Source organism: Scleropages formosus, chromosome 6 (genome assembly GCF_900964775.1).
Source record: "Scleropages formosus chromosome 6, fSclFor1.1, whole genome shotgun sequence".
NCBI lineage: Eukaryota > Metazoa > Chordata > Actinopteri > Osteoglossiformes > Osteoglossidae > Scleropages > Scleropages formosus.
The window spans coordinates 35,818,359-35,846,067 of NC_041811.1; the positions used below are offsets into that span (position 1 = coordinate 35,818,359).

At 43.8% G+C, this 27,709-nt stretch overlaps 1 gene segment (V, D, J or C); it reads left to right on the forward strand.

Moving 5' to 3' along the window:
* Nucleotides 1–4,935: 4,935 nt before the first annotated feature.
* On the forward strand, nt 4,936–7,183 carry LOC114910740 (Ig lambda chain C region-like; the record flags this gene model as incomplete). The annotated part of the segment is given in 2 exon segments: nt 4,936–4,975; nt 6,611–7,183. Coding segments are annotated over 2 exon segments (357 nt in total), but the record flags the coding sequence as incomplete, so codon positions are not given.
* Nucleotides 7,184–27,709: the final 20,526 nt, after the last annotated feature.

Below are 27,709 nucleotides of genomic sequence, written 5' to 3' on the forward strand. Positions count from 1 at the left end.
ACTTGGGTCCGCCGCTTCCCTCTGACGCGACCATGACAGAAGGTTCCGCCAGTTATACGGATCCAGCGGAGCTGAACCATCTCCAAGCGGAGTTGGACTCGCGTGAAGCACGCTTGGCAGGTATGGAACAGACGCTGCACAACCTCATCGCCTGCTACAGGCAGGTGGTAAGCGTGCTGAATACGTCGCGTGCGCCCACACAACCCATTGAGAAACGCGCAGCCGGTCCTGCAGCGCCTGACTCGTCGAACGCCACTCCTTCTCCTTCACGCGGTTTCCACTTGTCTCCCCCGACCCGCTTTGACGGGACCCCAGCACAATGTGAAGGCTTCTTGCTTCTATGTGAGCTCGTTTTTTCCAGTATGCCCCCAGTTTACAGCACAGAACAAAGCCGGATCGCCTACGTCCTCTCTCTGCTCACGGGCAAAGCACTTGAGTGGGCGACAGCAGTCTGGACAAATGGCCTCCCCAGCACTTATGCGCAGTTCAAGAGCCGGTTCCTCGCCGTTTTCGGACTGGCTCAACCGGAGGAACAGCTAAGTGAAAGACTCCTGAATCTACAGCAAGGTAACCGACCCGTGGCAGATTACGCCCTAGAATTTCGTGTTCTCGCAGCACGCAGCGATTGGGGAGAGAGAGCCTTGTTGGCTAGTTTTCGCCGTGGTCTAAACCCACGCATCCGTGGTGAAATGGTGTTCCGAGGAGAAAGATGGACCCTTGATCGGTTCATAGAAACCGCGGTAACCTTAGATAATCAGATCAGAACCCAGAAACCAGCCTCAGAACCGGCTCCAGAAAGATGCGGTCCCAAACAGGAGGAAGCAAAGCCGATGCGGCTGGGGCGCCTGCCCCTCCCCGAACGACAGCGAAGACTACAAAATCGCCTCTGTCTTTACTGTGGTGACCCTAGTCACTTCCGTCTCCAGTGCCCTGTCCGCCCTGAGATCAAGGTGAGTGGCACCCTCTGTTGTAACCGCCTCGCGGTACCTGTAATGTTATCCTGGGGAGCAGGACAGGTACAGACGCAAGCACTGGTGGATTCGGGAGCAGCAGGGTGCTTCATGGACATTGGGTTTGCTCGGTCTCATAGCATTCCCTCCAAACCCATTGGGGGGCGTCTTAGAGTGACCGCCCTAGATGGCCAGCCCCTCGGGAAGGGTTTTGTGGACCACCAGACAGCCCCTGTAACTGTGAGAGTAGGTGTATGTCACCAGGAAATGTTGAGTTTTTATTTGATTTCGTCTCCGGAGTTGCCCCTGATTCTCGGGTTCCCTTGGCTCTCCAAGCATGACCCGGTTTTTCAGTGGAGTACTGAGGAGTTGGTGGCTTGGGGACCCCAATGTGAGAGAACCTGCTTACAGCTACTCTGTCGAGCTACGTCTATAGAAGGCTCAGAATCGGCACTGCAGGTGCCAGTTCCTCCCGAGTATCAGGATCTTGCGGAGGTTTTTAGCAAGAAACGCGCATCCGAGCTCCCACCGCATCGCCCCTGGGACTGTGCAATTGATCTCTTGCCGGGTACCACGCCTCCGCGTAGTCGCATTTACCCGTTGTCCAGACCCGAACAATCCGCCCTCCAGACTTATATCACCGAAGCCTTAAAGACAGGAATTATTCGACCATCCACGTCCCCCACGTCTGCCGGGTTTTTTTTTTCATCGAGAAAAAGGATGGGGGGTTACGCCCCTGTATCGACTATCGGGGGTTGAATAATATTTGTGTGAAATATCCACATCCTCTGCCCTTGATCTCAGCCGCGCTTGAGAACATTCAGCAGGCGCAATGGTTCACAAAACTAGACCTGAGAAGTGCGTACAATCTAGTCCGTATCCGGCAGGGTGATGAATGGAAGACTGCTTTCAGTACCACCCTGGGTCATTACGAATACCTGGTTATGCCTTTTGGTCTTGCGAACGCACCCAGTGTATTCCAGGCGTTTGTGAATCATGTGCTTGGGGACATGATCCACAAAGGCGTCCTGGTATATCTTGACGATATCCTGATTTATTCTGATACGTTGGCCAAGCATGTATTGACTGTCCGACAGGTGCTCCAGAGACTGTTGCAGAACAGATTATATGTGAAGTTGGAGAAATGTGAATTCCACAAGCAGAAGGTCTCCTTCTTGGGGTTCATACTTACCCGAGACGGCATTGCTATGGATCCGGGTAAGGTCCAGACCATCCAGCAATGGCCTCGCCCAACCACCACTAAGGCTCTCCAGCGATTTTTGGGGTTCTCCAATTTTTACCGCCGATTCATCAGGAACTTCAGCACGATCGTCACACCATTGACAGCACTTAGAGCGAGTAAAACCCCTCGTCTCCCGTGGAACCCAGAAGCCCAACGAGCCTTCGAGAACCTCAAATCCAAGTTCTCTACAGCCCCCATTCTGCATCAACCCGACCCTGAGTTGCCATTCGTGGTGGAGGTTGATGCCTCTGAGTCAGGGGTAGGCGCTGTCCTTTCTCAGAGGCAAGGTAAGCCCGTGAAATTATACCCTTGCGCATTCTTTTCCAGGAAACTGTCTGAGGCTGAACGAAACTACGACATAGGAAATAGAGAGCTCCTAGCAATTAAGTTAGCCCTAGAAGAGTGGAGGCATTGGCTAGAAGGGGCACAACACCCTTTTTTGGTATTCACGGATCATAAGAATTTACAATATCTGCAGACAGCCCGGCGCCTCAACGCGCGTCAGGCCAGGTGGGCGCTGTTCTTTTCTCGGTTCAACTTTACTGTCACTTACAGACCAGGTCCAAAGAACATCAAAGCGGACGCCCTTTCCTGGCTGCATGACGAAATGCAGGAGGTAACGGAAGCGGACTACATCCTGCCCAGGTCCTGCTTTGTGGCACCCGTTCAGTGGGACTTCACCCAGGACCTGGCCCAAGCCCAACAAGGGGACCCCGAACCACCAGGTAAACCTTCTGGAAAACAATATGTTCCACCAGGTCTGAGGACGACTCTCCTACAATGGGCCCATGACCATCCAGCGGCAGGGCACCCAGGGTTTGGGAAGACTCAGGCTAGGATCCAGCAGCTCTACTGGTGGCCGTCCCTCCGGGAGGACGTACAGGACTACATCCGGGCGTGTCCAGTCTGTGCTCAGTCCAAGGCTTCAAACCAGAGTCCAGCCGGGCTCCTGGAACCCCTGCCGGTACCCAACCGTCCCTGGACGCACCTAGCGTTAGATTTCTTAGTGGACCTCCCACTGTCAGATGGTAAGACCACCATCTTGACCGTGATCGATCGTTTTTCCAAGGGCTGTCGCTTGATTCCTTTGCCCAAGCTCCCCTCTGCCTTGGAGACAGCAGAGTTGCTGTTTCAGCATGTATTCCGGCTCTACGGTATACCCGAAGACATAGTGTCCGACAGGGGTCGTCAGTTCACATCGCGTGTGTGGAGGGCCTTTTGGAAAAAACACGGGGTCACAGTGAGTATGACATCGGGGTACCACCCTCAAGCCAATGGGCAGGTTGAACGGCTACAGCAAGACATCGGTCGGTACCTCAGAAGCTATTGTCTTGAACACCCAACTCACTGGGTTCGATACCTTCCGTGGGCAGAGTACGCCCACAATACGCTCACCCATACCTCTACAGGTGTCTCTCCTTTTCAGTGCATCTTGGGGTACCAGCCACCATTGTTCCCATGGCAACCGGGATCCAGCGATGTGCCGGCTGTGGACTCTTGGTACCGAACCAGCGGCGAGGTATGGGCAGCTGTCAGACGACATCTCCAAGAATCACAAACCCGGATCAAACATCAAGCTGATCGACATCGGCGGCACCTCTCCCTTGCACCCGGACAGAGGGTGTGGCTGTCAACCCGGGGTCTCCAAGGACTGTATATGTCTAAGAAACTCAGCCCAAGGTACATAGGACCCTTTAAGATTATCTGCAGACTTACCCCGGTCTCTTATCGCCTGCAACTGCCCCAACACCTACGCACACACCTGACGTTCCACGTATCCTTCCTCAAACCCTTGGCCACCTCCCTTCACCAGCCCGCAAGCACGCCTCCAGACCCAATTCTCCTGCCTGACGGTGGTGCACCAGCGTATGCGGTACGGGCGCTCCTGGATTCCCGCCGTCGTGGAGGGGTACTCCAGTATCTGGTGGACTGGGAAGGATACGGACCTGAGGAACGGTGCTGGGTAGCGGCACGAGACATCCTTGATCCAAGCCTCATTGCCGACTTCCACAGCAGTCATCCGGATCGGCCCGCACCTCGGCCTCGAGGCCGTCCCCCTGGTCGCCCTCGAGTGTTCGGGACCGATCCTCGGGGGGGGGGGTACTGCCACGCCCACACCTTCGGACCAACACGGAACACCTGTGACCCAACGCAGACCGCAGCATAAAAGGCTGCGTCGGACAACCAGCTGATGCGGAACCTTGATCTGCCTCCTCGTTAGCGACCTTCTCCAGCCATTTCCTGTTCCTGAACGCCTTCCCCGAACCCGTCCCTTGTTCCCCCGATCTACTGCCTCCTTCGGATTATCGACCTCTTGCCTGCACACTGACCTCGCCTGTTGGATCTTCCCTGTTACGACGTTCGCACCTCGAAGACCCTTTGCCCGTCCTCTGACCTCCTCTCTTGGATTTCCCCGAAGACACCACGATTACTGCTCTGCACGTGGGTCCGCCGCTTCCCTCTGACACGACCATAACAGTCTGATATTGATCACTCAAAAGTTTTTGCTGCTGTTTAACATTCAGCTTCTCAGTTTTACATAATGAAAGATGGAATAAACACAGAAAAAAAGACAAAAATTCCAAATAACTGATTAAAATATGCCATAGTGGAATCTGTGGTGTAATGCTGTGTTCAGTGGTGCTGTGTGTCATCATGACAATAATCCACGGTGAGCAGTGAGAGACACACTGGTGTCTCACAGGACTTTTTGTACAGCCCCTCAATGACTTTCACTCACTGTGGTGGACTTTTGGTAGCGGCACCAAACTGGAAGTTGGCAGTAAGTATTTCATCTTTTAACTCAATACCATCGACATCAAAGCTCTGCACAGATACTTTTTATGTTTTTCCTTTGTTCTCTGTTTCATTGTCATATTTATAGTTCATATTCATTGTCTAATGTGCTCCTACCAGATGTTTTCTGAGAAACAATTTGCTTAGGGGTTTCAATTATTTGTGTAAACTTTTCCTTATTCGGACAATATGTTCCTTTTTTTTTGTGTGTTTTTTGCTTCATTTTGTCAGAAATCCAAAAATAAACTTCAAATTGTCAGTAGAAAAGAGCCCCATAGGAATCTGGTGGTGCGGTGCATTTTATTGTAAAAGCTCCTTTTCACATCAGTCATGGACACACCGCTGTGATTCTTTTCTTGAAGACACCAGACATGAGACTAAATTAGTATTTACCATGAAATGCCGGTAAACACGGTATATTGACGGTACACTGGGCGCTGTGGAGGTTTTTGTACGAGCACGAATAGGCTCTGAATCACTGTGGTACACTTTTGGCGGAGGAACCAGGCTGGAAGTTGGAAGTAAGAACCTTTTTCTATATTATATCTGAACACTGTAAAGTAATGAATGTAACTCGTTTTATTCCCTTAGTACATTTATATTCTTCAGTTGAGTGTCTCATGATTTGTGTGTTTTCAGCTGTTTCACTCAAAGTCGTTGTACTGAACGTTTGGAAAAACAGCTTCAAATCATTGATGTTGCAAAATCGTTGAGAACTCATAGATGGCAACGATAAATAAAAATAAATGCGATAAATAACGATAATTAATATGGCGATAAGCGTCTTTACTCTGTTCACGGATTTTCTGATTTACATTTAAACCTGTAAAAATCATGTTTCAGCAGAGTGTTTCCAGCTCTTTTCAAAGTCGTTACACTGTAACTTGGTTTGGTTACAACAGTTTCAAATGATGTTCGAAATATTGACAGCAACAGAGAAAACAACGATAAATACATAATAATAAATGCGATAAATAACGATAATATGCGATAAAAGCGTCTTTTACTGTGTTTGTTCACTACGGATTTTCTGATTTACATTTAAACCTGTAAAAAATTGTTTCTTCTGTTTTTTCTGTTTTATAAATTCATTATTTGTTCCTCCGAATTAATGTTTATTTTTCAGCTGTCAGTAATAATTAAGATGAAAATAATACAAACAATGTGATAAATAATTGATGCGCTTTGCCAGTTTGGTCTTTAATTCAATATGCATTCAGTTGTCTTGAATTTGAACTGAATTCAGTCCATCACTGATACACTTTTAATAATCAGTCAGTGTGTTATAAAATGAAGAAAATCAGTGTGCGGAAGGGCTGTATGAACATGTCCAGAAGGGTGGAAAAGAGACACATTATGGTTTGTAACACTGAGCTGCGGAGGTAAAAATGACCTCTAAAGGATCCGTTCTCTTGTATTAATGGCACATTATGATACACCTCATACATACTGTGGGTGACATTCATAAACTGCCTATCCATTCCTCCTTTGAGCGTTAACTAACAGCTCTTTTCCTCCTCCGCTACGTACAGGTGATGAGACACAATGCGATGTCCGCTGTTAAAGGTGTTCCGTCCACTCGCTGCCCTCTCTCTGACCTCTGACCTCTGCCGTCTCCTAGGCAACGCTGCCCCCGTCCTCACGGTCCTGCCCCCGTCCAGTCAAGAGGTGTCCGGTAAGAACAAGGCCACGCTGACGTGTCTGGCCAACAAGGGCTTCCCCTCCGACTGGAAGCTGGAGTGGACGGTGGACGGCAGGACCAAGCCTGGGGACGCGAGCCGCGGACTCCTGGACAAGGACGGCAAGTACAGCTGGAGCAGCACGCTGACCCTCCCTGCGGACGAGTGGACGAAGGCGGGCACGGTGGTCTGCAAGGCCACTCAGGGCTCCCAGACTCCAGTTCTGGAGACGATGAAGAGAGCCGACTGCCCCGTGTAGATGGGCGTCTCATTACTGTGTTTTTACTCTGTGCTCTACTCCACTCTTACTGTTTTCGTAACTAGTAACATAGAGGTTAATAATGTGCTTTGCTCCACTATATATGTGAGACCCTTTACCTTGAGCTTCTCAGTATTATCCAGTGTGTCCTCTGCTCCTGTTCTGTATTAGATTATTGGTGTGTTACACTGTGTGATCTTGTGCTTGAGTGACGTCTGAAATGCAGCTGAGAATAATAAACGTTTATTGAATCAAATACGCATTTGTTGTTTCCCTTATTAATACATATTGTGTCACATGAACTGTAATATAAGTGTTCATTTCAAATGATGAGCACAGTCCTGTTCGCAAAGAAGGCATAGAAAGTACAATGAAATGTATTAATTCAATGAAAATTTATATTTAAAGAAAAGCAAGCGAAAAAAAAAATCTTTGTCATTTAATACACTTTGTCTTCCTTGAAGGAAAATGTTTCATTATTTAACGAATGATGTATATCAAACAGAAACAGTTTGCCTGTTACCATAATGACACACACACACACACACACACACACAAACACGGACACGACTGCCATTGTCATAATAAATTCTGTTTATCATCTACAATAATATTCTGCAGATTTTTACATACATTTACAGTCAGTTTCTATTTGTGTTTCCTTTACACAAACAATAAAACTAGTTGCAATAAGTGTGTGTTCAGTGTGAGAGACAGAAGCTCCCTGTGACCCCACACTGACAGGGAAGGAGGAGAATCCCTAAATCACGGGGACTCACATACATGTTAACGTTTCTTGAACGTTTGGTCTTGAGCCTCTCTTTAACTCTTCAAAAAAAGTGCTCAGACAAGTGCTGCATAACCTACGTTTAGTGTTTCTGTTCTATGAGCGGAAAGGAAAATACTGCACTGATTGTCCCTTCCTGCTCTAACTACTGTAACAACTGTGAGCTGAAGAAAGACAAAGAGTTTTACGTGAACTACATCATGCTCTGTGCTGCACAGACACACACAGAAATGGAAGTACAAGTTGACTCAAACTCCATGTAAAGGGTCAGATGATTCTTTCTGGTGTCTCTTGATTTACCGTAAGCCCCCACCTCACAGCAGCCCCCTGGGGACGGGGGCACATTTGCCTGCTCTATTCTGGGAGCAGCAGAAGCGTCCTGCCCATGCAAATGTCAGTTTCAGCCCAACGGTTCTTGGTGCGGTTTCACTGCCTGAAAGACCCTGCGCTGAGGCAGGTGTGTGTGTGTGTGTGTGTGTGTGTGTGTGTGTGTGTGTGTGTGTGTGTGTGTGTGTGTGTGTGTTGGGGGGGCAGATATCAGTCGTTATCAGCAGAAGAAGAAATGGAATCAAATTAGATGAAGTTTTTTCTCATTGGTTCAACAGCAGTTATTATCAGTGCTCTTGGTTTATAATTTGTTCAATTTCCTGAGAGTCCAGTGACTATAATAGGAATCATTCACAGAAATTATTCACAGTGTTTTTCACAGTAAAGTACATTGTGATTTTCTCTTCATTCTGTGTCTGTGGTTGGTCATGGAATGAAAACTTCATAGAAGGAGCCCTTCCCTTAATTTTGACCAGTAAAACATTTTAACAAAGAAAAAGATAAAATACAAGAGAAATGAATAGAGGTGGCTGTAAGTGTAGTGGTTAGAGCTGCTCCTTTTGGATGTAAAAGTTGCAGGTTTAAATCCCACCTCCAGCTGTTGTACCCTTGAGTGAGGCACTTGTCCAAAATTGTTCTGCTGAAATTACTGAGATGGGTCAAATAATAGAAAGTTATCTTAGAGAAAAAAAAGAGTTTTTGAACTTGTAAAAAAAATGAAATGGATATAATGTTTTTTAAAAACTTTCACCAGAACCATGTACTGAACTGAGCATTTTTCTGAAAGATCAAACTTAAGACCCTGGTTATGGCCAACAAATGCATAAGTAGAACTGCTACCAGGTATGTACAAGACTTGATCATTCACTTCACCCCAACCAGACTGCTACGCTCTTCCACATCTGCCGACTTGCTGGTCCCGTGTACGAAAGGTAAAGCACGGAGGTTCTCACTTCTGGCTCAGTTGTGGTTTAACGACTTCCCCCTGTCACTCAGAACTGCTGAATCTCTGTCCAAATTTTCTTAAAAAAACGAGTCTTAAAACTTAGCTCTTTGAGTCTTTAAAACTCACTTTGCCATGATCTCTTAAGTTCATGCAAGGTGTAAATGTTCATGCTTTATAAATTTCAGATGAAGCCCCGGATAAACCTTATGCGGCTCCTCCTGTGTTATAACGTAAATGTTTACATATCTCAAAAAAAAAAAAGTTATTGGAAAGGTGATTCGGAATCATGGATACTTAGATAAAGTTTTATGCACCTACTTGTGTGATGAACATTGGTTCATATGGTGGAAAGAAACAAACAAACTGTACTTACAATCATGCGTCTGCATCTAAGTGTCTTGTTTTCTCCTAATGTAATGAACACATTGTATTTTCTATGAGATGTACATTGCTTCAGTGAAAAGTGTCTGCTGAATAAATAAATGTAAATTTAAAGTCATTGGTGTCCCCAGCGGCTTTGGACTCCAAAGGAACCGTTTGTTCCGCTTATAGCAGGAAACGGCCCTGAATTCGAGACAGTTTTCAGTTCAGTGTAAAATGCAGACTTTAGAGTTTGGATTTTACACTTTGTGTATTTTCATCATCTCTTAATAAATCTTTTATCATTATATATATATATTTTTATATTAAAATAATGTGCATTTGTCACCTCTGTAGGGGGTGCGGTGGCGCAGTGGGTTGGACCGCAGTCCTGCTCTCCGGTGGGTCTGGGGTTCGAGTCCCTCTTGGGGTGTCTTGCGACGGACTGGCGTCCCGTCCTGGGTGTGTCCCCTGCCCCTCTGGCCTTACGCCCTGTGTTACCGGGTGGGCTCCGGTTCCCCCGTGACCCCGTATGGGATGAGCGGTTCTGAAAATGTGTGTGTGTGTGTGTGTGTGTGTGTGTGTGTGTCACCTCTGTGTCCATTTGTAACCTGAATGTGACTCTCAAAGTGAAGTGAAATACATTTCCTCTACGAGTGTACTGTACTCAATGTAGAGTACAGATGAAAACATAATTTCAATTTACTGAAGAATTAATAAACTACAAACAACTAAATATATGTTACACTCCAGTGAAGCTAGTAGTGAGTTTATTGTTTTATCTGTTCTTGTAGAGTCACCATTAAATTGTGACACTGACCATCACAGTAACAGAAATCAAAATAAACACATTTGTTATTGTCACGCGGAACCGAGGCCGCAGGGAAGGCTGGACCCACGTGCAGCATCGTTCGTCAGGAACCGAGGAATCAGGTGAGTTCTCGTTGTTGGGGACGGGTGAGGAGTCGGTAAGTTGGTGGTCAGAGTGGGAGCAAAGATCTGTAGACGAAGTCAGGGGGAGATGCGCATGGTCAAAAGTGAGGGAACGAACGACAGGAACCAGGGACAAAGGAGACTGGGACATCGGTGCAAAGGGGGACAGTTGTCTCAATGAGTTTCCACAAGTGCAGAGGAGGGTCTTTTAAAGCCAAGTGGTCTGATTCTCATCAGGTGCTTGATTGACATCCGGAGCTGCTGATTGCAGTGTGGACATGACACATATACACACACACACACACACACGCACACACACACACACACACACACGCACACACACACGCACACACACACACACACACACACACACACACACACATCACCTGAAACCACTCATCCCAAATGGGGTCACTACAAACCAGAGCCTAATGTGGCAACACAGGGTGCAAGGCTGGAGAGGGAGAAGAAACACCCCGGACGGGACGCCAGTCCAGTGCAGGGCACCCCAAGCAGGGCTCAAACCCCAGACCTGCCAGAGAACAGGCCCCAGCCCAACCCACTGTATCACCGCATCACCACACCGCTGCTCTTATATACTGTATATAAATATATCTCCAATAGATTTATTTTCTAATTTATTTCATTATTTCACAGTTGTACAGGTAATATATTGGTAATATATGAGAGAGGAAATTAAACATGAAAACACACATTTATGCTTATAGAAATGAAAGAATTACATTTCGAGGCCATTGTTTTGTGTTCCTCCAGGTTAAAGAATGAATAACTCTGTGTGGCTCGTAGTGTAATGATAAACCTGCTACTTCTCGATGCAGAGGTTACGGGTTTGAATGTCACTTCCAGTTTTAACACCCTTAAAGAACGTACTTTAAGCTGCTCTAGTGACACAAGCTAGTTGCATAAATGGGTGAACGTAAGTTATTTTGGGAAAAAAAGTGTTTGATAAAGAAATAAATACTAAATGAAGTCTTAGGGTGAGGAGCAATTTCAATATTCAGCCCATTGTAAAGTCTCTTATCCAAATGTTCAAATGACCTTGGACAAAGAGTCTAGAAAATTAAGTTTAATGGTGACGACTTTATTTATTTATTAATTCCTTCATACATCGATACATCTTATGTGTTCCTTTATTTCCTTCCAATGATTGCAATGAATTGCAGATGTAAGATGGAGCAAAGACACACTGGACTGCGGTCAGAAAAAGTGAACACCCAGGAAAGGGAAGAGACAGGATGGATCTTGGGAGAATAAGACACAAATAGGGACACAGACAAGGACAGGGTCATCGCGGTGGGTGTGGTAAGAGCTGAATTCTGGTTTACATCCTAATAAACTGCAAACTTGGTGAGATTCTGCAGCCTTTATGTGTTCGTTTCACTCCTATAAAGACCAGTGATGTAACACAGGTGTGTTGCATTTTGTCTGCTGAACTAGAGCAGGACCTCAGGTGATCACTTGGAGGTCATGGGTACATCAACCATGACACTTATTACCAGAAAAATGCTCTGGATCGTTCGAGCTAAGCAAATAGAAGAGCTGGTTTTTGATCCAAAAGATGCAGGTTTTAATCCTGCTCATGGCTTTAGTACTTTCAAAACAAAATACAGACTGTAAATTACCAAAACCTGTTGGCTTCCGCGACTGGTGTCAACTGACTGGAGATTTAACTCTTCTGGATTAGATCGCCTCGTGTGGAGTACTGGTTCCAATGTTTCGCTTCCACTGTTGGAAGATACTTCAGGGAGCTGCCACACCTTGTGAGGCAAGTGGAAGGGGTACCACCTATCAGGACCACCCGCTACGACCTCCGACCCCGATCCCGCCCATAAATACACCCACCCTCGTCAAACACTCCAGTTCACATCTAGCCTTTACGAGATGTGGCAGCTCCCTGAAGATGCTTCCAACAGGGGAAGCGAAATGCTGGAACCAGTGTCCCACGCGACACGGTCTAATCCAGAAGACTTAAATCCACTGTTAGTTTACTGTAAATTATTCAAGTAAAAATTGTAGTGCTGCAAAAATTAGGAAATTAACTTATTAGACGCTCTGGAGAAAAGCACCATCTCAATAAATAAATGTAAAAGTAATCTTAATGACTGTGGATTTAATTCCTAATAGTCATGGAAGTTGAGATTGAAATTTAATAAATTTCATTATGTGGTGATAGAGGAGAGTTAAAAGGAAGAGTTTGGTGCATCATGTGGAGAGCAACTGGAGAACTGTGCAGTGGATGGGAAGGAGGTTAGAAGAGCAGAGGAGAGGGAAGAGGGCAGGAGGGATTTCATGTTGTGGCAGAATGTGACACTATTAATATTGGGTATAAAATGAGCACGAAAGGCTCAGAGAATCGTCACTTTGGACGGAACTTGTATATCTGGGGTTGTGTACTTATGTAACGGGGGGTGCAGTGGCACAGTGGGTTGGCTCAGGTCCTGCTCTCCGGTGGGTCTGGGGTTCACGTCCCGTTTGGGGTGCCTTGTGATGGACTGCTGTCCTCTTCTGGGTGTGTCCCTTACGCCCTGTGCTGCCGGGTTAGGCTCCGGCTCCCTGCGACCCCATATATGACAAGCAGTTCAGACGATGTGTGTTTGTGTGTGTGTGTGTGTCTGTGTGTGTGTGTGTGTGTGTGTGTGTGTGTGTTTATATAATGATTAAGCATGTTAGAAGGGAGGAAAAAGGTGTTCTTAAGAAATATGGCTGGTAAATTATGAGTTTTTCATGTCATCAGTTTTGCTAGAAACAGTCAGGTAAAGTACTTCTGTTGTAACAGTGTCTGCAAACTGTGTGACATTATTTCCTTCCTCTCCAAGCCCAGCAGTGCAGTAACTGTACAGTGTGACTGAGGAGGTTTTTGTACGGCTCTGTAACACTGTGTGGCCACCCATACATTATTAGGGTAGTGCCAGCTGTGACAGTAATAATGTCCTGCATCTTCAGCCTGGACTCCACTGATGGTCAGAGTGAAGTCAGACCCAGATCCACTGCCACTGAATCGATCTGGAGTCCCAGACCAACGGTTAGTAGCATCATAGATGAGGAGTTTAGGAGCTTGTCCAGGTGTCTGTAGGTACCAGGCTAAAAAGTTGTTGTTGAACACAGGAGGACTGGTTTTACAGCTCATACTGACTGTCTGTCCTGGTAGAACAGCTTTCACTGCAGGACTCTGAGTCACAGTTATTTGTCCTTTGGATTCTGAAAGAAATAAAAAAGTTTAATAATGAATGTAAGACCTCATAATTTTTAATGCATACATAATTGCACAAATATGGGAATAATCTTATTTGAAAACTTACCTTGGATGAAGAGTAGAAGTGTAAGTGCAGAGATGAAGACACTGATAGAACTCATCATCGTTGTTTTGAGTTTTACTCCCATGAAGGACAGCTGTCAGTCATGAAGTGTCCAACTCTGAGGACTATAAAGAGTCCCAGAGCACTGAAGCATGTGCTGCCCATGCAAAGTGCTTCTCTATGCAAATACATATAACACACACTGTGAGCCATGCAGTGATGAGCACGACCTTCGAGTCCAGTAAAGTACCACGGTTCTTGTAGTTATGTGATCAGTGTATTTCTCCTGTTTTTCTGAATGGTTTTTACTGTTAATGTATGTGAATGAATTTGCAATTTCTTATTGTGCTTTTGCTGTTTCTGTGTCAATGTAACCCAGTGCAATATTATAATCAATTAACTAATTAAAGCCAAAAATGTTCTATATTGTTATCTCATCTAGTTGCTCCTCATTTAGTGGATATTGTATGACACCACTGAAAGAACTGGCCAACTGAAAATATTTCTGTTTCTGTTCGTGCCTTTTTCAAATGTCAAGTCAACTCAAGTCAAGTCAAGCTTTATTGTCATTCCACTACATGTGTGGACATACAGTGGGACGAAATGTCGTGTCTCGCAGGACCACGGTGCTGTGTAAAATAAGCATAAATATAAACATGCAACACTAGACCTAAGGACAGTTTTTAGACCTACATAACTAATTTACTAAGTCGATAATCTGAAATTAGTGCAAATATACATATACTATAAACAGTTAACTATACAATACAAGTACTTACATAATAACTGTGCAGTAGAGGTATTTAAGCAGAGGTATTTAAGAAGGAATAGTGCAATATGATTTGTAGTGCATTCACAAGTACATGATATTTGTGCAACAGAGGTATTGATGCCTTAATGGCATTGAGGCCTTCAGTCAATCTTCATGCTGGTTCATATCCCTCCAGTAGCTCCAATAAGTCACTACTAGGCCCCCTGTTGGACATTTTCCAAATACCCCACAGAGTTATACCAGGTTTCCCTTTTGTTTGACTCCAGCAGTTCTTTCTGCTGCAGTCCCTCTTGCTGCTTTACAAAAAAAAGCCCATCACTCCCACTGTGGGGAAAGTTGAACAGAAAATCATCCATCCATCCATCCATCCATCCATCCATCCATCCATCCATCCATCCATCCATCCATCCATCCTCAGTAACTGCTCATGTAAATTACAGTTGGATTTAAAGGAGGGTTTTTGCCCTGAGAATCACATGGTGTAAAGCTCACTAACTCACTCACTCATGTTGTTAGATAGATAAATAGATAGATAGATATACTTTATTGATCCCACAAGGGAAATTATTATGTTACAGCAGCAGAACATACGTCAAAAAAATACTAGCAATATATATTTAAAAACATATACAACAAGTGGAAAAATACAAGTTAAAAATACAACATAAAAATATAAGTATGTACAATTATGTATACAACTGGCAGAATAAAAGGATTGGTTCTATGCTCTACAGTCACTACAGTTCAATGAAGGACGGCTGGTTTCACAGCTCAGACTTGCTGGACCCCCTGCTACAACTTTCACAACAGCAGTCTGATTCTCACTGACGTGGCCTTTGTATCCGGAAAACAGATTAAATAAAGTGAAATATTCAGTCCGGACAGGGGGTTGCGGTGGTGCAGCTGGTTTGGCCGGGTCTTGATTTCTGGTGGGTCTGGGATTTGAGTCCTGCTTGGGTGCCTTGTGATGGCCTCACGTCCCGTCCTGGGTGTGTCCTCTTCCTCTCTAGCCTTGTGCCCTGTGTTGCTGGGTTAGGCTCCAGCTTGTCGTGGCCCTGCTTGGGGCAAGCAGTTTTAGCCAATGTGTGTGTGTTCAATACTGTGATGTAAGTGTAGGATTTGTAGCAGCAATGTGAGAGAACCACACACACACACACACACACACACACACTTCCTGAACCCCTTGTCCCATACAGGGTCACAGGGAACCAGGACCTACCCGGCAACACAGGGCATAAGGCCAGAGGGGGAGGGGACACACCCAGGACGGGATGCCAGTCCGTCGCAAAGCATCCCAAGCGGGACTCGAACCCCAGACCCACAGGAGAGCAGGACCCGGCCCAACCCACTGCACCACCGCATCCGCTGTGTGAGGGAACCAAAGTGTCAAAAAAACATGGAGATTGTGATGAACAACTCCATGAATATGTTCTTTTACAGACAAAAAGCGGACTTGAAGGGAGTCCATTAAACTACTAAAACTGCCCTTAAAAAGGAAATAAATACATAGTATATTGATACACGTGTTACATATTTATTTCCTTTAAAAGGGCAGTTTTAGTAGTTTAACTCCGTTGTCTGACTGTCTAGGAAATGTCCACAAGCTTTACATTTAGAAAATGGACTCTGATTTTTGGGAAAGTACTGTAAGGGGTAACATCTGTCTTTGGGACACCAAGTACAGTCAGCAGTGACCTCTTATAATAACCTGAGTATGCAGGTTCAAATCCCACCTCCTGCTTGGTACTAAACAAGATACCCAGCGGTATAAATTGATAAATTACTTTAAGTATTTCAATACTGCAAATCACTTTGGAGTAACAAATGAAAAATGTATCACATTCTTATTTTTATCTGCTGTCACGGGCTTGTGAAGTAGATCAGATGAGAGAAATGGACAGTATCATGGATAGATTATCAGTCTACAAAGATCCTTAAATGTCCAGTAAAATGAGTGCTTGACGCTGTACACAATAAATTTAATTCTTAGCTATTATTTTTCTTGTTCCTTCAAAAATATGTTCAAATTTCATTAAGATGATGAAACTGAACAATCGGAGAGATTTACAAACAATGAGACATTTATAATCAATGTCTAGACTGAGGGCTTGAGAGACATTTCTGTTCAAATTAGTGTGGCAATTGTAAGGCACACAGACAAATAGCTGAATACAGAGTAGAAAGAGTGGAGGGAGACTAAAAAAGTAGTTTGACTTTTTGAAAAAAATAGTTTAATATATAGTGACATTTTGTATAAAATGTATAAAAATCAAGCAAAGTTTCAACCACCTTCGTCCTCAGCAGCTGCAGGGGGTCCCAGATGCAGCAGTGCAGTAACTGTACAGTGTGACTGAGGAGGTTTTTGTACGGCTCTATAACACTGTGTGAACACCCAGCTACTACTGATGTAATGCTCACTCTGACAGTAATAATGTCCTGCATCTTCAGCCTGGACTCCACTGATGGTCAGAGTGAAGTCAGACCCAGATCCACTGCCACTGAATCGATCTGGAGTCCCAGACCAACGGTTAGTAGCATCATAGATGAGGAGTTTAGGAGCTTCTCCAGGTTTCTGTAGGTACCAGTGTAAATAGCTGTTGCCATGCACAGGAGTACTGGTTTTACAGCTCATACTGACTGTCTGTCCTGGTAGAACAGCTTTCACTGCAGGACTCTGAGTCACAGTTATTTGTCCTTTGGATTCTGAAAGAAAGGAAGAAGTTTAATAATGAATGTAAGACCTCCTAATTTTTAATGCATACATAATTGCACACATATGGGAATAATTTTGCTTTAAAACATACCTTGGATACAGAGTAGAAGTGTAAGTGCAGAGATGAAGACACTGATAGAACTCATCATCGTTGTTTTGAGTTTTACTCCCATGAAGGACAGCTGTCAGTCATGAAGTGTCCAACTCTGAGGACTATAAACAGTCCCAGAGCACTGAAGCATGTGCTGCCCATGCAAAGTGCTTCTCCATGCAAATACATGTGACACACACTGTGAGCCATGCAGTGATGAGCACAACTTTAGAGTCCAGTCAAGTACCACGGTACTTGCAGTTATGTAATCAGTGTATTTTCCAGTTTTTCTAAATGTTGTCAAATCAAGTCATTTTCCAAAATTTGGGACAAGAGCATAGGAGAGGGACAGGACTGTCACTGAACCAAAACAGAGTTGGAATTTAAATGATGTGTTTCTCTGTAAAAGCACAAGAAAATTACAATGATAAAATATGTGTTTCGAGAATGTCTACAGGAAATACTATCTAAGGTCACATTCCATACACATGAAATGTACAATATTGAGCAATAGAAATAATGCGACGGCCTCTTTTTCCTCTTTGGATCTTAACAGTAATGATTTCTGCAAAAAGCTGTGGAGAGTACTTTTAATTCTTCCTTTTTCAAGGTCCTGACGTGATTTGAACACACAACCTTCTGACCCAAAGCCAGTCATACAACCATTTCACCAAAAGGTCGGACAGTCTGTACTCCCAGTCTTAAAATTCTTTAGTCTATCAGTGTTTTCTATGCTTTTGCAGAGTTGCACTATCTGTGTTTAGCTCTCAGGTGAGGAGATCTTGTCTCTACGTGTCCATATGGTCTGGATATTTGCTGAATGAGCGAATGAGTCGACCTCCCAAGTCGTCTTCTTCAGTGACCACTTGTACCATCGAAGGGGAAAGAAGAAAACCATCCAAGCAGCATGTAGCAGAGTGCTTTCGAACCCCTACTTCTCTCTTCTTCGAGAACCAGTTAGTTGTCCTCTGGCTCCATCATGTGGTCTGAGCCTGGTAAGGGTCCCAAAGATGAGGAGAACCTGCCTGGTATGCATAGCCTGACCACACTGGAGTGGAGAACACCATCATCTACCTGCTGAACAGAGCTTACTAGCAGGAGTTCTCAGACGGCACACAGATTGCTGGGTGCATCAGGGATGAGCAGGACGACAGGGACAGGAACGTGGTGACGGACTTTTGTCAGTGGTGCAAACTGAACCAGCTGCAACTCAACACTGGACAGACCAAGGAGATGATGGTGGACTTCAGGAGGGTCAAGGGTTCGTTGTGCCTGGAAAGACATCTGACTCCAGTACAGTTCTGATTCCTGTCTTCAATCTGACATTCGTTACCAACATATTGTTCTCAACTGTTCTCATGTAAAAATGATCTTAAGAGCTGTTTGATCAACAGCCTTCTGCTTTCCCTCCACTGTGGAAGGACATTGTGTCGTGTTTTACTGGTGTATTAATTACACTCGAACATGAATAAAGAAGAGACACGATGGACTATGTTTTCTCTTTCTTTACTGAACCACATGCAGCCACAACTCTTCTACACCTTCTGTACATATTACCTGGCCAACCAAACTGTAACTCATGGTACTATTAAGAGTGGTCTATTAACACTTATCCCTGAGTTTTCACAATATTCAATACCCAACACATTGTAAGGTATTGGAAAACATAAAGAGCCCTGATATGAGTCTGTGCTCAGCAGTCACACTTGCAGTGGCTCATAAAAGGCAGTGACTGTCTAGGAAATGTGCACAAACTTTACACTCCAAACATTCTCCACCCAACGGCTTTAGAAAACAGACTCATATTTTTGGGAAAATATTGTAATGGGTAACATCTGACTTTGGGACACCAGGTACAGTTGACATTGAACTCTGACGATAACCTAAGGATGCAGGTTCAAATCCCACCTTCTACTTGGTACTATTCAATTTACCCAGCGGTATAAATTGATAAATTACTGTAAGTATCTCAACACTATACATCATGTTTGCGTAAAAAAAAAGAACTACATGAAAAATGTACCACATTCTTATATTTACCTGCTGTCACGGGCTTGTGAAGTAGATCAGATGAGAGAAATGGACAGTATCATGGATTGGTCATCGCTCTACACAGATCCTTAAATGTCCAGTAAAATGAGTGCTTGACTCTGTACACAATAAGTTTAATTCTTAGCTATTATTTTTCTTGTTCTTTCAAAAATATGACCAAATTTCACTAAGTTGATGAAACTGAACGATCAGAGAGATTTACAAACAATGAGAGATTTATAATCAATGTCTAGACTGAGGGCTTGAAAGACATTTCTGTTCAAATTCTATTAGTGTGTTTTATTATAGGTGACATTTTCAGGGTTTTGTAGTATTTTTAGCTCTCGGGGGGAAAGTAGGACATTGAGGAGGCTCTCAAGTTGATTCCTGCCTGTTCCTCACATAATGTGTTCTGTCAATATGAACACAGTCAATGTAAATTTTTATACACACACTGTCATGTGGCAATTGTAAGGCACACAGACAAATAGCTGAATACAGAGTAGAAAGAATGGAGGGAGACTACAAAAGTACAGTTTTGAGTTTTTGGAAAAAAAAGTTTAATACATAGTTATACACACACACATTTTCAGAACCGCTTGTCCCATACGGGGTCACGGGGAACCGGAGCCTACCCGGTAACACAGGACGCAAGGCCGAAGAGGGAGAGAACACACCCAGGACGGGACGCCAGTCCGTCGCAAGGCACCCCAAGCGGAACTCGAACCCCAGACCCACCGGACAACAAGACTGTGGTCCAATCCACTGCGCCACCGCACCCCCTATATAGTTATATTTAGCATAAAATGTATAAATGTCAAGAAAAGCTTAAACCACCTTCCTTCTCAGCAGCTGCAGGGGGTCCCAGGTGCAGCAGTGCAGTAACTGTACAGTGTTTTTGTACGACTCGATAACACTGTGTGAACACATTGCTACTACTGATGTAGTGGTAACTCTGACAGTAATAATGTCCTGCATCTTCAGCCTGGACTCCACTGATGGTCAGAGTGAAGTCAGACCCAGATCCACTGCCACTGAATCGATCTGGAATCCCAGACTCACGGGTTGTAGCATAGTAGATGAGGAGTTTAGGAGCTTCTCCAGGTTTCTGTAGGTACCAGTGTAAATCGTTGTTGTTATACACAGCAGTACTGGTTTTACAGCTCATACTGACTGTCTGTCCTGGTAGAACAGCTTTCACTGCAGGACTCTGAGTCACAGTTATTTGTCCTTGGGATTCTGAAAGAAAAAGTGTAATAATGAACATATGACCACATTATTGTTTTTTGAACATGAGTTCATAAATTGTTTTTTTTTTTTTTTGCGAAATCCAGAGACAGTAAATATTTTGAAACATATCTGAATAACTTTGCTTTAAAACTTACCTTGGATATAGAGTAGAAGTGTAAGTGCAGAGATGAAGATACTGATAGAGCTCATCGTTGTTTTGAGTTTTACTCCCATGAAGGACAGCTGTCAGTCATGAAGTGTCCAACTCTGAGGACTATAAACAGTCCCAGAGCACTGAAGCATGTGCTGCCCATGCAAAGTGCTTCTCTATGCAAATACATCAAACGCACACTGATACACATTTTTGATGACTTTAAAAGCATTTTGCTAAGTAGCCTGTATGATCTGTTTGTCTGTCTTTTTATAATTTACTCTGGTGAATGGTATGGAGTTTGCTGATTGTGTTTTTTTTTTTTTCTCTTCTTTTTTGCTTTTTAGTCCTTTGGTTTTTCTGTCTTTTTGTGGTGGGGGATCAAGAAGGTCTTAATTTCCCTTCATTCATTACTCACAAAGTATGCTACTTCTGTGCTGCTGATCACATTGTTACTGCACATATTACAGTGTGTCACAGACTTATATATAAAAATACCCAGATTGTAACAGTGTGAGAGAAATAGCTAAAACCCCTCCAATACTGAAAATTCTCTTTGCTAATTAACTACAGTCTAAAAATCTCATTAATTTATATCGATAGATTGGGGTTTAGCACAAGAAAAAAGAAATTTATCCCTGGGTGGAGCCTGTGTTTTTCTCACTGGATGTGGAGACTGGAATTTGGAAAACCATGTTACACAGAGAGGACAGTTGTCTGAAAAACTTATTGTTTTAAATGTGTCATATAAAGAATCACTCCATACACACTGCCAAGCATGTTTTTGTAAAAGGAATAACAGAGAACTCAGGAATTACTATCACAGGTACCAGTGAACAGGTCAGACTCTCAACGCAGCCTGGACTTGGGTTCGAAAAGACAAGCTGAACTAAGACCAGTTATTCTGATCAAAGGCTCATGGACCACATTACAGAGCAGGACTACAGGTCAACAGAGCAGGTAAGGTTAGGAAGACCACTCTCAGGCTACAGGACACTGAAGTAAGATGAGTAGGAATGAGGTGTGAGATGAACGTGTCAAGGTACTCGATTCCTATGGTGGACTGACAGCAGAGAGGCCACTCAAATGTCCAGATGAGTTGTTTGTGCATCACAGGGGCAGAGTGAAGGACTGAGAGGGAGCTGCATGTATGGAGCCACAAGGTCTGTGTGTAAATCCTGCACCTGCACAAAAATTTTTGTTTCAGCAAAAACCATATCCTGTGATTCCTGTGTTTCATCGCTCTGTCATGTGAGTTTATACACATTTCTGCTCAAATTGTTGATACAAGCAGTTACAAAATGGTAGCACTACCAGAAAGAAAAACAAATCCTCAATCAGTTCTGCAGAAATCTGAGGCCATTTTCCATATTGCTGAGAGCTCAGCGAAGGACAGCTGGACACCAAACACAGGATGTGAGACACTGTCAGTAACTTATATTCCAGAGAACAGCAGCACTTATAACACTCTTTGAGTGACAGTTAATAACTGTTTCTGTTCATGTGTTTTTCCAGTTTGTAAAATAATGATCATCTCCTGCAGAGTTCAGTGGCGCAGTGGCGCAATGGGTTGGACCACAGTCCTGCTCTCTGGTGGGTCTGGGGTTCAAGTCCCGTTTGGGGTGTCTTGCGACAGACTGGCGTCCCGTCCTGGGTGTGTCCCCTTCCCCTTATGCCCTGTGTTGCCGGGTAGCCTCCGTGACTCCGTATGGGACAAGCGGTTCTGAAAATGTGTGTGTGTGATCATCTCCTGCAGCTGCAAGGGGTTTGAGATGCAGCTCTTCAGTAACTTTACAGAGTTCATGTTGTGAAATTAAGTGGTTTTCCATCCTTTTGACATTTATTAATTTAGTTGCTACTTTTCTCCAACCTGACTTACAATGTTGAAGTTACAATTATTTACCCATTTATACAGTAGACAAATTTCGCTGGAGCAATTTGTCACGTGGGCTCGGAGGCGGAGACGGAGAGGACGCAAGTTCAGAGCTCATGTTTCAGGTTTTAATGTTTCAAGGAGCCGGTGAAGGTGAGGCGAAGCAAAGGGTGACCATCGTACAATGGAGAACACAATACTCATTTTCCTGGAACAGGCAAAGGAATCCAAAGAAAAAAGCATCTTAGGAAGACCACACAAAAGAAGGCAGCAGTAGGTCTTCGCAGAGGTTCCACAAAGTGAAAACCTCCGGGGCTGCCTTTTATTGGCAGTTTCCCTCACTGGCACCAGGTGTCACGGATGGGTCAATGACATAAGTGAGGGTAAGTAGCTTGCATAAGGATACTACAGCTGGAGGTGAGATTCAAACTTGCAACCTTGGGGTCTAAAGACAGCAGTTCTAACCCCTACTCTACCAGCTGTCTCCATCTTTTCTTTATTGTTAGTCGCTGAAGTGTGTAGATCCTACTCTATTGGCCTGTTAGCTGTGCTGTTTCCTCAAGTCAGAATAAGTGTTTCTTCTCCAACGGACACTGAACACATTAGTTGTGTTATTTAAATGTGAAGTTCACTCTATGTATGACTGTCCAGAAAGAGATGGAGATATATTTTATAGTTTTGGTCGACACCTGAACTACAGGATTGTCATGCTCCCAAAACCAAGTTTGGATGTTTAAATGATGCATCATTTGTAATCACAAAAAAACGTACATGATGAAATAGAATAAGTGCTTTAAAAATTGTCAAGAGAAAAAAAATTCTGTCAATCTTCTGTTAAATGAAATCTAAAATATGGGCTGAATGAATAAATGCACGAGAGTGTTGGATTTATCTGCTGTGTTTGACTCTGTAGACAATACATTTAATTCTTAGCTCTTCCTGTTCTTGTTCTTTCACTAATTTGATCAAATTTCATGTAGTTTATGAAACTGAACGATTAGTGATATTTACAAAAACAGTGTTGAGTGCTCGAAATACATTCCTGTATCAATTCTATCAGTGTTTTTTTTTATTATTGTAGGTAATATAGGGGGCGCGGTGGCGCAGTGGTGCAGTGGGTTGGACCGCGTTCTCCTCTCCAGTGAGTCTGTGGTTTGAGGCCCGCTTGGGTGCCTTGCGACGGACTGGCATCCTGTCCTGAGTGTGTCCCCTCCCCCTCTGGCCTTACGCCCTGTGTTGCTGGGTAGGCTCCGGTTCCCTGTGACGCCGTATGGGACTAGCGGTTCAGAAAGTTTGTTTGTGTGGGTAGGTAGGTGGGTAGGTAGGTAATATTTTCAGGATTTTAAGCTCTCTGGGAGAAAACAGGACATTGAGGAGACTCTCATGTGGATTTCTGCCTGATCCCCACAAAATGTGTTCTGTGAAATCACATCATTAGGTAAATTCCTGAGGGGTTCACATCATCAAAATTGATGAAATCTCATGAAAGATGTTACCTGGAAATTCATAAAAAACAAACAAAAAAATGCTTGCATGTATGTGTGAAGTATACCAATACTTCATAATTAAAAAAAAAATGTATGCATCTATTTATTTTCTAATTTAATATGTTCATTTCATTATTAATAACAAGTTGTCCTAATGCAGGACTATGGTGTTCTGGAAAAGGTTATGATCAGTCCTGAAATGTATGTTAGTTTTCAATTTGAACAGAGTCCATATGTCCATAAATTTTTAAATATAAACTGCCATGTGTTCATTTATGGCAGGCAGACTAATGATTGAATTCAGGGTAGAAAGAGACTAACACAGTACAGTTAAGGAATTTCTCTAAACATAGTAATATTAAGGATAACAGTCATGAAATGTTTTAAACCACTTTCCTTCTCAGAAGTTGCAGGGGGTCCCAGGTGCAGCAGTGCAGTAACTGTACAGTGTGACTGAGGAGGTTTTTGTACGGCTCTATAACACTGTGTGAACACATAGCTACTACTGATTTCATGTAAACTCTGACAGTAATAATCTCCTGCATCTTCAGCCTGGACTCCACTGATGGTCAGAGTGAAGTCAGACCCAGATCCACTGCCACTGAATCGATCTGGAATCCCAGACTGACGGTTAGTAGCACCATAGATGAGGAGTTTAGGAGCTTCTCCAGGTTTCTGTAGGTACCAGTGTAAAGAGCTGTCAAGAAACACAGCAGTACTGGTTTTACAGCTCATACTGACTGTCTGTCCTGGTAGAACAGCTTTTACTGCAGGACTCTGAGTCACAGTTACTTCTCCTTTGGAATCTGAAAAAAAAATAAAATTTTCTGATGAACCTAAGACTGAATAATTTTGTTATTTAATACAATGGAATAATTGTGATTTCTTAATGCACACAAAGAAAATAGTTGCACACATATCTTGATAATATTGCTTTAAAACTTACCTTGGATGAAGAGTAGAAGTGTAAGTGCAGAGATGAAGACACTGCTAGAACTCATCATCGTTGTTTTGAGTTTTACTCCCATGAAGGACAGCTGTCAGTCATGAAGTGTCCAACTCTGAGGACTATAAACAGTCCCAGAGCACTGAAGCATGTGCTGCCCATGCAAAGTGATTCTCTATGCAAATACATGTAACACACAGTGCTAAACATTTTCAGCATGTTCAAAAGTGTTTTGATAAGTCCATGTATGATCTGTTTCTGTCTGTTTTTAATTTACTCTGATTAGTGGTATGGAGTTTGTTGATTCTTTTGTTTTTGCAATTTAATTTCACTTTTTTACAGTAAATGTCTGTTCGGAAAAAAAAAAAAACTGTAGATTGAGTGACTTTTCTGCTGTTCACATTGTCACTGCACATTATACACTGTGTCACAGATTTATGTATAAAAATACCAAATTTCTAACAGTAAGCAAAAAGTCCCAGCTGTATAAAGAATTTCAAGGAGCATTACATGGTAAGTTGCTTTTGAGAAAAGCATCAGCTAAACGCAAATGTAAAATCATAAAATATAATCTGTCCTCCTAATGATGAGTAGTAATAAGGTGTGAGATGAACATGTCAAGGTACTCGATTCCTATGGTGGACTGACAGCAGAGAGGCCACTTAATTGTCCAGATGAGCTATTTGTGCAGCACAGGGGGAGAGAGAAGGACTGAGAGGGAGCTGCATGTATGGAACCACAAGGTCTGTTTGTAAATCCTGCACCTGCAGTAAAAATATCCATTTCAACAAGAACCATTTCCTGTGATTCCTGTATTTCATCGCTCTTGTCATGTGAGTTTATATACATTTCTGCTCACATTATTGATACAAGCAGTTACACAATGGTAGCGCAACCACAAAGAAACACAAATCCTGAATGAGTTCCGCAGAAACTTTCGAGGCCATTTTCCACATGCTGAGAGCTCAGCGAAGGGCAGCTGGACACCAAACACTGGATGTGAGACACTGTCAATAACTTATATTCCAGAGAACAGCAGCACTTATAACACTCTTTGAGTGACAGTTAATGACTGTTTCTGTTCATGTGTTTTTCCAGTTTGAAAAATCATGATCACCCCCAAGAGCAGCTGCAGGGGGTCTAAGGTGCAGCACTTCAGCAACTTATACAATAATACACAGGGAAAGATGTTCAACCCCTCGTGCCAAAATCAAGGGGGCTAGACACAAACCAACCACGTCGCAATATTCCATCCCTCCCAAAACCCCACCAAACAATTCCCTTCACAAGAAAAAAAAAAAACAAAAAAAAAAAAATCAGCCCACATCATGGGCAAACACCATCCTCCTTGCCGGGAGCCACCGCGTGCACTTCGTTGGGGTTGTCAAGTGGGCACCTTCCTTCGTTGATGTTTCATTGAATTGAGCCCACGACACCTCCAGAAGGCTCAACGGCGAGATCTGGCGTCCCAGACCCACCCCCCTCCATGCCCACAGTGCCATCCGAGCGACTCCACCCACAAAAAACCCACCCCAACCACCAACAACCAACCAATACACCACATCAGCACATGGAGGTGACAACAAAACTCAAACCATTGATGTTCACCTAGGCGAGTACTCCCCACTCAAGTCAAGTGTGCTTCCCCCAAACACCCTGGTGCCTTCTCATCCACAACCACTGACTGGATCTTTCTGCTACCTCTGACAAGCCTTTAATGGCTGCTCTTAACGACTGACCCCTAAAACCAAACTCCAACAGTAGCGACGTGGTTGATTTTGTAACAAACCCTCTAGTACCGATCTCCACCGGTCTAATAACGCACTGCCAGCCTCGCTCCCTCCCTCACCTCAGTTCATGTTGTCAAATTAAGTGGTTTTCCATCCTTTTGGCATTTTTTCATTTAGCTGCTATTTTTCTCCAACATGACTTACACTGTTCAAGTTACAGTTATTTACCCCTTTACTGCATACAACAGAGAAGTTTTGCTAGAGCAACTTCTCACATGGGCTCTGAGACAGAGATGCAGAGGACACAAATGCAAAGCCCAGGTTCCAGGTTTTAATGTTTCAAGGAGCAGGCAAAGGTGAGCCAATGGGCAAACATCATACAATGGAGAACACAATACTCATTGTCCTGAAACAGGACAAAGTCAAGGAATCCAGAGCAACAAGAGACTTAGGAAGCCCACACAAAGGACTGCAGCAGCAGATCTTTGCAGAGGTTCCATAATCTGAGAACCTCCATGTTGTGTTTACTCAATAAACACACAGAGAATGATATTGTTAACTGGCACGTAGCCTCGTTTAATGTTCACGCTGGGTTCTCACAACCATGTACTTTTCAGTATCTCCGCTAAATCCGCTTCCTTGCTGCCTCCGTATCCTTCCTGTACTTACCGAACACTTCTGCCCTCTATAGGTAATAACAGAAAACACAACTGATCACCACATCCCCTTTCCTTTGAAAGTAGAAACCTAGATAAACAGAACAAAGACATAATAGATACTATATTACAACAGATAGCCAAGTGTTACAGAAACCATGAAATTTCAAAATTATACATATTCTATATACACAAATGCCACAGAAAACAGGCATCTACAAATTGAGTCTCTCGGGTTTCTTTATGGTTCGCAGTGATCTTCTTAGTACAGGAGGATCACTCGTCCCGGCAGAGTGATCATTGCCAAGTGCTATGGACGAGGAAGCCTGTGTGCTCAAAGGCACTTGATCCTGTGATGAGGCTTGAACCTCTTCTCTCTGATGATCATCCAATGGTTGGCTTGTTTCTTGTGTCTTGAGAAGACTCCCACGA